At 41.7% G+C, this 15,000-nt stretch overlaps 2 protein-coding genes across 2 annotated transcripts in view; both read right to left on the minus strand.

Annotated features, from left to right (window-relative positions):
- Window positions 1-4,182: 4,182 nt before the first annotated feature.
- On the minus strand, window positions 4,183-9,832 carry LOC134197940 (uncharacterized). The gene is made up of 7 exons (XM_062667294.1): window positions 9,695-9,832; window positions 9,455-9,541; window positions 9,263-9,394; window positions 7,450-7,602; window positions 7,276-7,338; window positions 5,601-5,675; window positions 4,183-4,597 (listed from the first exon to the last, which is right to left on the minus strand). Exons 1-7 carry the CDS (start codon window positions 9,830-9,832, stop codon window positions 4,214-4,216), a joined length of 1,032 nt encoding a protein of 343 aa, XP_062523278.1. The 3' UTR covers window positions 4,183-4,213.
- Window positions 9,833-13,446: 3,614 nt separating this feature from the next.
- LOC134197942 (uncharacterized) overlaps window positions 13,447-15,000 on the minus strand; it is a 4,545-nt gene continuing 2,991 nt past the window's right edge. Inside the window, exon 3 of the mRNA XM_062667295.1 lies at window positions 13,447-14,026. Within this exon, the coding sequence (XP_062523279.1) occupies window positions 13,779-14,026 (248 nt within the window). The 3' untranslated portion in view covers window positions 13,447-13,778. The remainder of the gene's footprint in view (window positions 14,027-15,000) is intronic.

Genomic DNA, 15,000 nt, shown 5'->3' on the forward strand with positions numbered 1-15,000 from the left:
GTCATTATATCTTTCTGTGGATATCACAAACTCCTTCCTGACAGTCCAAACATCTGTCTGGTTGCCTACATGTTGATCAGTCTGCCTACCTGTCTATATCTTGGTCTATCTTTCTGTCAGTCTGTCTGTCTCTCTGTCGGTCTGTCTGTCTCTCTGTCTGTCTGCGTGTATATGTGTTGAATAGTCTGCCTGCCTGTTGGTTTAGTGGTCTGTGTGTCCGTCTGTCTGTTTGTCTGACAAGAAAAGAAAAGAACATGAAAAAATATTCAAAAGAGCTTGTTTCAGGAGGATATGTATCAAGATGTGTTCCTCTTATGATAGAACATTTTCGAGGTGGGGCACAAAGGCAGAAATATTTTTGCAGCATTTGTCACAACAATCAGCAAATCCAGAAGCCAATTTTAATGCTTCCATGTTCATGTCGTATTGGAGAAAAGGATTTTCTACAATTCTGCAAAGATGCAATGCCAAAGTTATCCTTAGGAGACTTTCAAAACTGTCACCTAATCATGGTGATTGAGATAGATTATTTGATTTTGACATTCAAAGTCAAGTCCATTAGTTAATGACTTTTTGTTTGCAAGGACTGATTTGTATTTTTAAAATCGTAGCATATGTACAAGTAGAATCTGTATGAGAAAAACTATATCTGTCTGTCTGTATTTCTGTCTGTCTGTCTATCGTTTTCATATATTTTCATAAATGAATGCTATTACAACTAAAACTATTTAGAATGTTCAAGAGGCCCAATAGGGTCAATACACATCACAAACTAATGTACGCAAAACTGAGTATGATAGTTCTTTACATTACTGGAGCTCATAGATAAAAGGTGTGATAGTTTCCCTGCAATAGTCCTAGCATTGCAACGTTGTAGCGCTGTTGAGAATCGTTTTCTCCAGTAACACATGAATTCATTAGCATTCTTATTGCCATCATCATCCGTCGACCTGGTTGATAGTTCCTGTAGGTATCTGGTGGCTCGTTCTCCCCAATGGCCAAAATGCTCAAATACAAGTGGAACAAGTGTCAAGGAAGACGCACCGGGGAGAGTGACTTGACTATATTTGGTTAACTTCCTGTTCTCCCTGTTTGCAGCTGCTGCTGCTTCCCTTTTAGAAGCTTGGAACAATGTGTCTTTTGCCCAAGGATGAGCCAAGGCTACATCAAGCTCTACATTGGTGCCTGAGCCCGCATCAAAGACAGCAATGTCTGAACGATTGTTGTTGTCAGTGTACCGATCTCGAGGTTCGCGTTTGTGGTGGATCTGCAGGTGCCTCAAACAATCAGACCATTCGGACACAATGGAGTCATGTGACCACACAGGACCACCGCCTTTCTTACAGGTGAGTAAGTGATACCCTGTGTTATCCAGATTAGCATCACATTCACATTTCTCGATGCAGCTCACAGCCGGTATCTCCAGACCCAGTCTCAACAAACACGCCAGACGAAATTCGTAAGGTTGAAGTGCGAAATTTGCCCATTCTGGGATAGCAGCAATCCAGGCACCAGCACCTTTACCCTTTAGGGAGTGAAGGCGGGCTGCATCTCTAGGTGAACAAGAATGTTCAATCATATAACTGGAAATAGAAGTCATGTGTTGTTGAGTGAGCCTTCTTTGTAGTTGCTTGGGCTTTTGAAGTAGCTCGCTAAGACTCTTGTCTGATGGTAGGGCCTGATGTATCTCCAGTGCAATTGAAGTGTCAGTGTCATTTTGAAAAATGAGATCGTTTACTATCTTCTCCATGATCGGAAAGCGTGTGGGCAGAACTGATAATGTGTGTGACCAGCTAGAAATGAATGCAAACTGAGAAATTTCTCTCACAGAGGTCACACCAAAGCCTCCATGTTTAATCGGTAAGGTTGCCTGCATCCACTTCTCATCAGAGATTTCTCCGAGGTTCAGCAGCCCTGTGTATGTTTGTCTTGTCTGAAGATCATGAGCAGTGGCAGCAGTGTAGAGTTTGAGTGGGGCAATGGATCTTGCAAGATGAGTCATTCTAGGTACATGGCAATGTCGAAGCAAAAGCATCGCACTTTGTGGATCGTCAAGATGAAGAATTTGGTTGCAAAGAAGGCTTCCAGAATCAACAAAGTCTGCACACACACTTTGAATAAATGAGAGGTTCCCAAAGGGAACTCCCAGAATCTTGCAACCGTGAGATGAAACAGGAATTGACTGAAATTGTTCACAAGCCACACTATCTGCTGATGGTGGACAGTAAAGCTCACATTTGCTGTTTGATATCTGTAGACCAAGAACAGAGAGAGAAGGCTTGAGATCTTCAAATGCTGACATTATCTTATCTGGTAGTCCCATTATGAAAATATCGTCCAGGTAAGCTAGCACTGTGACATCATCATGATTAGATTGAACTTTAAGAAGAACAGGATGTATGGCAGTAGAAAACAATACAGGCCCCAAAGGGTCGCCTTGATGGACACCTTCTTGCGATGACAAGTTGACAGTTGAATTGCCTTGACAGATGATGAGATCATTGAAACCCGAATACATCTTTGAAACATGATTTCCAATATCAGGAAATGATTCATAAACTTGGCAAATCATGTCATTCCTGATGACAGAGTTAAATGCATTTTTTAGGTCCGTTTTCAGTAGTGCCCAGTCCTTGTTAGACTCAAGAAGAAGCTGAATTTGGTGCACCAGAAGCTCAGAACCTCCTTCAGTGGCTACTCCATACTGCAGGGGAGAAAAGAAATCAGAAAATTCCTTCTTCTTTTGACCACATATAGCCCGTGCAGCAAGTCTCCTAAAACACTCACCAATGGCTATTGGGCGAACATCACCATTTGGTTTAGGTAAGGCAATAAGGCGAGCTGCAGTCAGGATTCTGATTGCACAAACAGGAAGTGTGCCCTTGGCAATCAAAGAACAAATATGATTAAGGCCACGGAGAGTCGTAGAATTCTGCAGCAAAACTCGGCAATGTTCATATCTCCATCCAGAAGGGCCAGGACTGGAGCCCCTAGGAGCTGACATGATTGCTGCTGACAGTTGATGAGTTGTGATTTGAATGCCAGCTCGTTCAGAATTGCCCTGGAAACAATCCTGGATATCTTTGACTCGAGAAGGGTGTTTGTTAGCCAAACGTGATATAGTGTCTTCAGATGCAGGAGCTAGCCCTGAGCTTGTTAGAACCCTAGCTGCTCGTGAGAGTTCACCACATTTCACTAACCGTAAAGCAGCTTGTTTGATTTGATCCGTTTGTGCTTGATTTGAATGACCTTTACCAGCTGGAAGCCTATCGAGCTGCACCAGTTGATCCCATTTAAAGGCAAGAAATTTGCGGAAAATGGTTTTTAGATGACTTATACCCGACTTGCCTCCTCTGTGTAGGCTCGTAGGTGACAGCAACATCCTTGGAAGAAGAAAAAGAAGTTTCCAAGCAGCTTCATCCTTTGGGTCTTCATCTAACTTTCGGAATACGACAGCACAACATTCCTGAAAAAGACCTCGAACAGCAGGTTTGACTGATTGAACAGTTCGCGGAGGTACGGATGACAAAATGGCCTCCGCTGAAATGTCCCGTATAAACTGCCATGCCGACGATTCAGTGTCTGTTGTGTCATCAGGTCCGTCGCAATCACTAGCAGGAGGCACACTAGTTATCGCTTTTTCGTTGGGAATCTTTGTAGACGTGGTCGTGAACGTTGAGAGAGAATCCTCGCCACGTGCACGTGCACGCGTCTCATCAGCGACGGCCAGCATCTCTGATAAGCGCACAGAACCAAGTCCGTCTGATCGTTTCTTGCATTGTGATGAGTGTTGGTGTCTATCTATCTATCTGTCTGTCTGTCTGTCTGTCTTTCTGTCTGTCTGTCTGTCTATTTGTCAGTCGGCCTGTCCAATTAATGCCACAATATTTGACTCTACATAACATTTAATCACTAAACTTGAAAATTCACAGCTACACGATTTCAATCTATTTAATGCTACTACAACGTCTCTGTCATAGTCTATTTTTCTGTCTGTTTGTGTATCACTTTGTCTTTCTGTGCCTAACTGTACACTAGCCTGTTCTGTTGTCAGTCTGTGTGTCTGACCATTCACCCAACTCAACTTTCCCTCTCTCTTGTTGCCTACAAACAGTCCTTGTCTATCAATGCTCTTCTACTCATCAATCATGCATTTTCCCTATAGTTTCCATTCTCCTTTTCTACGAACCCTTCTCACAGTTTTCATACCCAACTACATGAACCAACCAATATCTAACAATGAACCAACCTGTTTGTCCCGTGTGCCAAAGACCATCAACTCACAGAAAGTCAAAATCTTGTTATCCCCCGGAATGAGGAGATTCACATACCGACCTTTCACTCCGTAGCCGGCATTACACATCACAGTGTGTGTTGCACCCTTAGGAACATTCCACATCTTTGATATGCATTTGGCATTATTGTTTCCTTCAAAGGCAAGTGAGTTGCCAATGCGAATCTCAATACCCCACAGCCGACTTTCACAACAGTCTCCTCGATTAGTGATATGAATGCTTGTCACTAAGTACTCGTCTTGAAGGTCGACACGCCACCATGGATTCTTCTCTGAGGTGGTGTGTGTGCAAGTGCCTATATTCTGGCAGTAGTAGAAAGGTTTAACAATATAAACGTAATAGAATACACATACACATAGCAGAGCTCGAAATAATGGCAGACGTCGAACATTGCCTAGTCAATATTGCTGCTTGTGCTAAGGTAACTGAATAAATGCATGAACATCCAATGTCCAGTCAATCAATTTGAACTGTAGCCAAGGAATCTTGCTTTTTAGTTAACCAACGTAAGCTTAGAACAAGCTAAAACTGTCAAGCATGTAACCTGTATACGTACAAGGCCGTATCCTATGTCTGCTGCATCACAGGTAGTGACACAGAGGTGGCAACACTAAGTCTTTAGGTGTCTTACAATAACAAGCAGCTGGTGTTTACCATTCTAGGTGTTGCGCTTAATGACCATGTGGTTGTGTTCAATTCATTTCTCTGGCAGTGGTTGCAGGTTTTGAACGTGTCTAGGTAAGTCAGCCATCCCAGTCCTTTGGCCACCCATCCGTTGAGAGGAGTTCTGTAACTAGGCCACTGCATGTATCTTTCTATGCAATTAGCAGGCTTACACCTGTCTCCGCTTTGACATGGCTGCGTTTCAGTTTCCACTGATTGATGTTCATTGATTCAGAGTGGACCACGTTGCAGCATCAATTATTATGTATTCTAATTATAAGATATGTATTGCGCATTTTTACGAATGTCAAATGAAATTTGGTGGAGGTCTGGTCAAAACTACTTTGGTCGGACTTTATGTTCGGCCAACTTCTTTATTTCGAGCACTGCATAGACACAATGACAAACTCTGCCGAATAAACAAACATAAAAGTACGATTCAACCGAATCTAAACAAGCAGACCAAAAGCATACTAACAGACAAACAAATATGCAAACAAATTCACAACAATAAACAACAAAAAATAACAGCAAACACGCAGATAAAAAACTTGCAACTAAACAGACAAACAGACAAACAATGAGTGCAGTATATCACCAGGTATTTAGACAACTGATTACAAGAATACAAAGCAAACATACGTATGTAGGGTTTGGATCTCCGTCCACACCAAGGTTAGGTGTACCATTCCAAACTGTGCTGCTCTGAACTGTAGGCTGCACAATTGAAAACAATCAGAACAAGATAAAGCACAGACTACAGCTTAACGTAAGAAATAGCATCATTCTTTATTGAATCAGACTATAAATCGACTACAATAATATAAATAAATAAAATAATAATAGCAAATTAATTAAAATAATATCAGCTGTCCTGCTGATGGCAACTTTGGCAGGAAACATGCTGAGAAGTTGGCAAAGTACAGCGACTTGCAAGTGGAGATAAGCCGTATGTGGCATTGTCGAACACAGGTGGTTCAGTTGGTCTTGGGAGCTTTGGGCACAGTGCACGCAGGTATTGCACGGTGGCTGGACATTATTCCAGGTCATCACAACCTGCAGCACTTACAGAAAACAGTGCTTCTGGGATCTACTCGGATCCTTCGTAAAGTCATGTCTTCTTTCTAGACAGCCGTGATGGTCTAAGTACTTCTGAGGCAGGGTTTGCTTCCAGTACTTGTAATAGACTTTACAAACCAGACTGATTTGGTTTAGCACAACCAATATACAGAAAATAAGTAATACAATATATAAATTAATAGAAATTTGGATCCTACGTAAAGTTATGTCTTCTGTTTAGACAGCCATAAACACATCTGAGGCACGATTTGCCTCCTGTGCTAAAAAGAAACCTTACAAACCAGACTGATCTGGTTGAGCACATCATAATAATATAGCTTAGTGGTTAGAGTTCTGGTTCTCTAGCCATGATGGCCTGGGTTCAATCCCGGGTGCATGGCGAGAGCAAAAGAATGAAACGAGTCTGATGGTTCTCTCTCAATGTCTATCTGGCTATGTCTGTGAAAGTAGACTTGTTTCAGTAGATGGGGAGGTTCTGTGATCTGGCGTGGGGACCTTTGGTAATGAAGATCAGTGCTTTCATGATAGTCATTATGGCATGGTATTCAGAGCTGGGAAAATCCTCGTAGCGCCCGAAATCAACGATTGATAAGCCAGTTACTAGAGACATATGGATTACTAAATGGAAAAAACGTACCTCTCTGATACTTAACTGCCAGGTTGGTGGGCAAAGACCCCACTTACCCTACTGAAAGGGTAATGATGATGACAAATGAAATGCAAATAATAAAATAAGTAATAACGCTGTGGCTTAGTGGTTAGTGACAATGGCTACCACTCCATGGTTTGGGGTTCAAACTTCAGTGATGACAGTAAATTATGAAACTCGTCTGTCTTTCTTTCTCATGTTTCTCTAGATTTGTCTATGAGACTATGACTCGCTTCAGTCGTTGAGGAGTTTCTGTGGTCTGGCGAACGGTCCGTTGACAATGACGTTTTGCGCTTTCCAGGCATGCTGTATCGAGTTGGCAGTCACCGTAATGCCTGCAATCTATATCGAATTGGCTAGTCTTTGATCGCCGTGTGGACTACACAAAAGCATGTACCCTGCTGGGCTCACCTGTCGGGTTGGTAGGCGCTCACAAGAGGGTAAAGACCCGACTTGCCCATCATGGATGGGCATAACGACACATAAATAAATAAATAATAAAATAAGTAACACAAAGCAGAGACTATAATGATTCAATTCAGATTTGAATTCAGATTCAAACTAACAGTTTAGATTAACATTGTTCACCTTTCCAAGAGCTAAGTTGGGAGCGAGTGTTCCACACACTTGAATTTCGCAGAAGTTGAGCACCTGGCGTACAAAACAAAGACTCGTACATAATACAAACCCCAAGTTGACAGGTAGAGACACAAGCAGTCACACAAAATGTTGTAGCTGCTTGTTTGATTTACACATACTCACCGCGTTTGTTTTGACAATTTGTAATGTTATTTGTCGTCCTCTCATGTTGGGGCATGCGTAGTAAACGTAACCACCTTGAGGCACTGCTCGTAGGCCTTGGCGACAAATAGGATTCTTCAAGCCGTTGTTGCTATCATCATTCCCGATACGAATCTGAATAGACATCAACAAATCAATAGTATCTCTTTCTAGTATAAATATTTAGTTGTAATAATTATAAGTAAAAGTGCATCCCTTCCATGCAATGATCAGAGATCAACCCGCTGAATGCAATAACAAAAAGTATTATGAGATGTATGAACTCCTACATACAATGGTGTAATGTATTGAGAGATGCATACATCCTACACAATAGTCTAGTGTATTGTGAGGTGGATCCCTCCAATACATTAGTCTAATGTATTGTGAGATGCATCCCTCCAATACAGTAGTCTAGTATATTGAGGTAGTGTCGACAATCTGAAATAGAAACATTACAATCTCGACTGCAGTCAATCAAAACGGATAAATAGTTCCAACAATTCTTACACAACTGCACTACAAGAGAAGATAGAGCAAGACTGATTAGCTGCGGTGGACTGATGGCAGGGGTTTGTCGAGATACAGTTCCAGTGTAGCAGAAATTCACTCTTAGCTGTGTTCAGTTTAAAATTGCAGCACTTGAATTATGCGACTAGGGGAATGTCTTCCTGTACTCGGAAACATCGAGAAATGCATACCCCAGTGTGGTAAAGACATAGACAAACAAGGCTATCATTTGCTCACATGAAATTTAAAGGAGGTCCAATTCAGGCACGACCGTTTCCTGGACAACTACTACAACATGTTGCGAGAAGTAGATTTCAATTGCCGTAAAGAACTGACAGCTCAATTCCAAAACAAGCAAAGCCCAGACATAGTTGTCTATGATTTTCATGAGGGTAAGAAACTATTGTTAGATATTACAATAGCACACCCTTGGGCACAAAGTAACATCTCAGGAAGCAGCACTACGGCAGGATTTGCAGCAATGAAACAAGAAAACAGAAGGACAAGAAGTAGAGAGAACTTGAATCCCTAGGACACATCTTAAGACCAATTGCAATTGAGGTTTTCGGACACTGGGTCCCCAAGGCTGAAGAGCTACTGACAGAGACAAGCGAGATGGCGCTCATGCAATTAGACATGCCAGCGAGCCAATTCAAACCACAGTGGTCATGTCATTTGTCTGTGACATTTCAGCAACTAAATTCCAACATAATCAATAATTGGGCATTGACAATTGTTGGCAAGAAGGAGCCTAGTACCAGTGTGCCAGCTAACCTTGCCAAACGCCAATTTGGTTTTGACTTTCCTAAATTTATGTTCTTGTGTGTGTGTGTGTGTGTGTGTGTGTGTGTGTGCTTGGTTGCATTATAGTCTGCATTGTAGTTCACATTTTAGTTTGTGTCGTAGTTTGTTTGTAATTTGCCTTGTGCTTTTGATGACAGTTCTAAAGAATCTATATCGAGAGATGCATCCATCCAATACATCCAGTGAGTTGTGAGATTTATCCCTCCAATACAAAGTCTAGCGTCTTGTGAGACGCATACCTCCAATACAATAGTCCAATGACTTGTAAGATGCATCCCTCCAAAACAATAGTCTAGTGTATTGTAAAAAAATGCATCCCACCAATACAATATTCTAGTGTATTGTGAGATGCATCCAACCTATACAATAGTCCAAAAACGTGTGAGATGCATCCCTCCAATACCCATCTCTCCAATACAATATTGAGAAACGCATGCTTAAGTACATTAGATTTATCACTCTGTATGTCCCTGGTCCTTACCATCACGTTTGTCAATTGATCACCACAGCAGTCTCCTCGATTAGCCAAATACACTTTGCTGATAATCATTTCTTGCCACAAGTCAACACGAAACCAAGGATTCGTTTGAGCGTTCGAGTGAGTGCACGATCCCTATCACACAGTACTGTATCATAAATTCATCTACAATCATCACTCATTGAAATGACTTACAGAGTTGATGTTTGTAGACCAGTAATTGCCATCAACGGCGTTATTTGCTGGCCACCTAGCTGTATACAGAGAAGAAATGTAAACTCCCTAAATGAGACACACAAAAATGAAAAATTGAGTTCAAGAAAAATTAGTGATAAATGTGTTAGACAACATTGCAACAAACGTGTAAACAGATGAACACAAAAACGCATCACAAGTGGTTTTATGCGTCACACAATCACACAAACGTCGACTCACTTTTCCTTTGGCCACGTTGTAACATCCGGAGTCATAGCAGTTGCCTGTTGCATACACTTCGATTTCACATATGGTTAGTTTCCACAACCCGTAATCTTTGACAGTCACATAACGACCGAGATGATTGGCATTGCACATGATGTCCACGGCTTGCCTCGTTACTACTGTATATCTTTGGTTCGACGCTACTTGATAGTTGTTTTTGTAGCACACCTAACAGACATGTGTTTCAACTCTCAATGTCTAATTATTTGACTTTTTGTTTGTGTAGCTCTCTCTCTCTGTCATTCATTCTGTCTTCCTTGCATGCCTGGACAGACAACCAGCCAGGCAGTCAGCCAGCCAGGCAGTCAGCCAGCCACTCAGTCATTCTATCTATTTGTACATGTGTATGCTCCTGTGTGTGTGTGTGTGTGTGTGTGTGTGTGTGTGTGTGTGTGTGTGTGTGTGTGTGTGTGCGTGTGTGGGTCTGTGCGTGTGTGTGTGTGTGTGTGTGTGTGTGTGTGTGTGTGTGTGTGTGTGTGTCTGTGTGTCTGTGTGTGTAAATATGTGTGTGCACACATGCGTATGTGACTGACAGCATGCCAGCATGTCTGTCTGTCTGTCTTTCTGTCTGTCTGTCTGTGTCTGCCTGTCTGTCTGTCTGTGTCTGCCTGTCTGTCTGTCTGTCTGTCTGTCTGTCTGTCTGTCGCTTTCATATATTTTCATAAAATATTACAACTAAAACTATTTAAAATGATTCAGAGACCCAATAGGATCAATACACCTCGCAAACTAATGTACGCAAATCTGAGTTGCTAAAAGTCATAGATAAAAGGCGTGATAGTTTCCTTGCAATAGTGTTAGCATTGCAACGTTGTAGCGCCGTTGAGAATCATTTTGTCCAGTAACACATGAATTCTTTACAAATTTTTATTCCCATCATCATCCGTCGACCTGGTTGATAGTTCCTGTAGATGACATGTGAACTGTGGTGAGCTTTCAAGAGTAGCAAGAATTTTGACTAGTCATGGCTTGGTCCCTCCTTCAGAGGAATCAATCCAACGCTTGAGGGCTAAACACCCTGCTCGGAAGATGAGTTTGAATCTTTCTGGTGTTGACGAAGTTTCTTCTATTCAACTGAAGAAGTCTGTAATTCTTGAATCATTGAGGAAGAGTCCACAAGGATCGGGAGCCGGTGCTTCTGGATGGAGGTTTGAACATCTTAGAGTACTTCAAGACAATGCCTTAACCAGTGACCTTCTATTTTCGCTATGTTCACTTATAGCTGAAGGCAAGGTACCACCCTCTGCAGTACCCTGTTGTCATGCTCTCGCCTAATTGCATTGCCTAAATCGAATGGTGACGTAAGACCTATTGCTATTGGGGAGACTCTAAGGAGATTGACTGCCAAAGCCATTTTCTTCCAGCCGCGATCGTCATTTTTCACCTATTTTGAGCCAATTCAACATGGAGTAACTACTCCTTGTAGAGGGGAGCTGTTAGCACATGATGTCACCTTGCTATTAGATGGAAATTCGGATCTATCTTTGTTGTAGACAGATATATCCAATGCTTTCAATTGCATCTGTAGGCAACATCTTTTCGACGAGGTAGCAGAAAATTTTCATGAGATTTACCGTCACACGTGCCAGATGTACAGTAATGCTAGCTCTCTCATTTATGTCAAAGGCGGTGATGTCGTCATTGTTAGGTCAGAAGAAGGAGTACACCAAGGAGATCTCCTCGGCCCTTTCCTCTTCTCTGCTGCTTTGGAACCCATTTTGGAGTGTCTACAGGAGAATCACAACAACTTGACCGTCCTCGCCTACCTAGATGATCTCTTTGTAGTTGGTAAGTTTCCTCGTATGCAACCATTCATATCTGACCTTCACTCATCACTCAAAGATGTCGGTTTACTATTCAACGAAAAAAAGTGAGAGTTGTTCAATACGTCAGAATCTGTACAATCTTTTGATTCTGTTCCTGTGGTCTTACATGGCACAAATATTCTAGCGATTCCCATCAGCTGCCACCAGTTTGTGCAAACTAGATGCTCCGCGATTGCTACTTCAGGTCACTCTCTTTGCTTAGAGCTCGTAAAGTTGAGGTGCCCTCAGAGTGCAACTCTCTTGCTAAGATTTTGCCACGTGACTCGGATGAACCACTTAACTAAATGCGTGTCTCCTTATTCTTTTGAATATTCTGCAAAACTACATGATGCCATGGCCCGGTCTACCATTGTCCAGATTTTGGGCTTAGACTCTATTGATGATTTCACCTGGAATCGAGCCTCATTAAACATCAAATTGGGTGGGTTTGGCTTGTCTGAAGTCAACAAGAGTAAATGCTCGGCATACGTCTCTTCATGGGCTCAATCTGCCAGAGACTTGCCTAATCGCTTTTCCTCACTTTCACAACGTATTCAAGATCTGGTGGAAAACGATTACACATCCTCTTCACTTGGCTTCAACATTCATTCAGCTGTCAAGTCCTTGCCTCCAGTTAGATTAGGAGACGATGAGACACCGCGGCCTCAATCATTGTCAACCCTTTCAGCTACAAAGGGTAAGCTTCAGCACAATCTAAGCTCAGAAATTGGCCTCTTGAGTGCAGCTCATTGTGTGTCTTCTGCACCTCATAGAAGGGATGCTGCAAGATTACGTTCTGCTCAAGGTAGGGGGTCTGGGGCTTGGTTAGAAGCCGTACCATCCTCAGATAGGTACGCACTTATCGCAAAGGATTTTCGTCTAGCGTCCTTTCTGTGGCTCGGTCTACCAATGCCCTTTAAGTCATGCATAAACAAATGTGAATGTGGAGTAGAATTGGATGGAACTGGGTATCATCTTCTCACCTGCAAGTTTGGGGGAGGACCAGACTGGCAACACGATTCTGTAGTGTCAGGATGGTGCAGTTATTTGAAGGAGCTCCAACTGCACCATCGCAATGAGCCAAGAGATCAATATACAGAATCTGAGAATCGCACCGATATTTTAATGTACAATGAAACAAGTACAGAGTTTGACATGAGCATGGCTCACCCTTGGAGCAAAGACATCCTAAATAGAGCATCTAAAGAGGCAGGCTATGTAGCTGAGAGGCGTGAGATGAGAAAGAAAAGAAAATACGAAGCTCTGTCTGTTCAGGACGGCACAACACCTAACTTAGTTCCTCTGGTCTTTGAGCACTTTGGGTCTGGGGACAGGAGGCTGATATAACTTCCTGAACTCACTCTCAAAGAAATCAAGGGATTCGGAAGGCAGAAGTACTGAAGACGACTTAAGGACGAGATGGCATAGACAGATTTCTATAATTATCCAGAGATGTAATGCTAGAGTTATATTAAAGAAGATAAGTAGATTGCACGTAGGTACGATAGATGATTTTTTCTTTGATATAGAGATTCAACACTATGTTCATTAGGATAATACTGTAGCTATGACTTCAGACATTTCAGTAGTTTTTGCTAATGCTTAGGATACTTTACTTCTGCGATTAACTGTTACCTTTACAGTTTGGGAAAGAATAAAACAATCTGTCTGTCTGTCTGTCTGTCTGTCTGTCTGTCTGTCTCTATGTCTGTCTGTCTGTCGGTCGGTCGGTCTGTCTGTCGGTCTGTCTGTCTGTCAGTCTGTCTGTCTATCTGTCTGCCTGCCTGTTTGTCTGTCAAAATCTATCTATCTGATATATCATAGCTACAACTAATACAGCAACACTATGTCTGCATGTCTGTTTAGCTGTCTGCCTGTCTGTCTGTCAATCTGTCCGTCTGTCAATCTGTCCGTCTATCCCTCTGCCAATCTGTCTGTCTGTCTGTCAATTAGCACATCTGTCTGTCAATCCATCGAACTGTCTAAAAGTGTGTCCAACCAATCAGCCTACTAACTGCCTGTATGCACAGTCAGTGTAGTCTTCCTCTAACAATCCATTCACCCTTCCTTCTAGCCTGTCTGACCATTGCTTGTCGATCCTTTGCCATACCCAACGTATCTACGAATAGATCAACTTCAAGCTGTTCTAAACAGTCAAACTGTCCACACCCTTTCAGTTCTCATCTTGTTTTGCACGTCTCTGTACGTTCAAATATTTCTACAATCAATCAATCTCATCTTACTGGATTCCCCATGCCATTAGCATCCATTCCGAATCGAACTTGAAACTTATCCAGCATGTACGGGCAATATCCACAGTCTCCACTGTACCACAAACGCACTTTGCCAACCTTTGTCACGTGACCAAGATCTAGAGTGAAGAACGGATCTTTGGCACCTCCTCCCAACAGAGCACACGAATGTCCGAAGTAATTTGTGTTCGGATTTCCGTCTGTTGCTGCATCAGGATAAGCTGCCCCACCTGCAGGCAAAAAGTGATGTTACTGTTTTGTTGAATTGACAAAAGCAAATCAAAGAAAACAAACATTCTGTGCAAACACTACAAACCATTAGACGACAAAAGCAGAAATATTAAATACACAAAAATATTACAAACACAGTAAAATAATTATATAAATAAATTCATTAATTTATGCAATATATATTAATACCAATTAAAAATAATTAATTTAATAAAAATAAATTAATAAATAAAATTAGTAAATTTATTACAATAATAAATATATTAATAAATACAGATGAATAGCTGAGTACATACAGCCTGGATAGAATGGATATCATGTACAGCTGGACCCGTTTTTGGCTACATTTGACTCTAGCTAGTGTTTCTTAACGATTTCTGTTTTATGTACGTATAATAACATGTTGTTCAATGACTAAATATATAAGTAAATAAAATAAATAAATAAATAAAATCACTAAATATATTAATAAACATAAATTAATAAATTAATAAAATTACTAAATATATTAATAAAAGACTGGTTGTTGCTGCTCAAGACAAATCTTCGGATTCGGTACTACTAGGGCAACAGTCTACATCGTGATGTCAGTCCTACTTGCCGCATGTGCAGTGTCGACCACATTGTGGCAGGCTGTAGTGCTTTGGCAACGATGGACTACACTGATCGACACAATCAGGTGACCTCCATCATTCATGGGGATTTTGTCACCATTTTGGGGTTCCAGTGGAGAGCAGATCGTACCGGAATCATCCCGATAGGTTTGTGGAGACGGATGACATTATTACGATGTGAGATACCACCAACCCCACTGCCGAAACGATCAAAGCCAATTGTCCAGACATCTGCCTCAGAAATGGGAAGACAAACACTTGTCTTCTTATTAATATCAGCTGTCCTGCTGATGGCAACATTGGCAAGAAACATGCTGAGTAGTTGGCGAAACAACTTGTGAGTGGAGATAAGCCGCATG

The sequence above is a fragment of the Corticium candelabrum genome, unplaced genomic scaffold, assembly GCF_963422355.1.
Source record: "Corticium candelabrum unplaced genomic scaffold, ooCorCand1.1 SCAFFOLD_71, whole genome shotgun sequence".
NCBI classification, from domain to species: domain Eukaryota; kingdom Metazoa; phylum Porifera; class Homoscleromorpha; order Homosclerophorida; family Plakinidae; genus Corticium; species Corticium candelabrum.

What these genes read in the sequence shown, in the direction of transcription:
- LOC134197940 (XM_062667294.1), bottom strand. Translation starts at nt 9,832, where the DNA reads ATGTGCAATGCCAATCATCTCGGTCGTTATGTGACTGTCAAAGATTAC. An exon ending in ACAACGTGGCCAAAGGAAAA is followed by an intron (nt 9,542 to 9,694) that starts GTGAGTCGACGT and finishes TGTCTCATTTAG; the next exon opens with GGAGTTTACATTTCTTCTCT. An exon ending in GGTCTACAAACATCAACTCT is followed by an intron (nt 9,395 to 9,454) that starts GTAAGTCATTTC and finishes ACTGTGTGATAG; the next exon opens with GGATCGTGCACTCACTCGAA.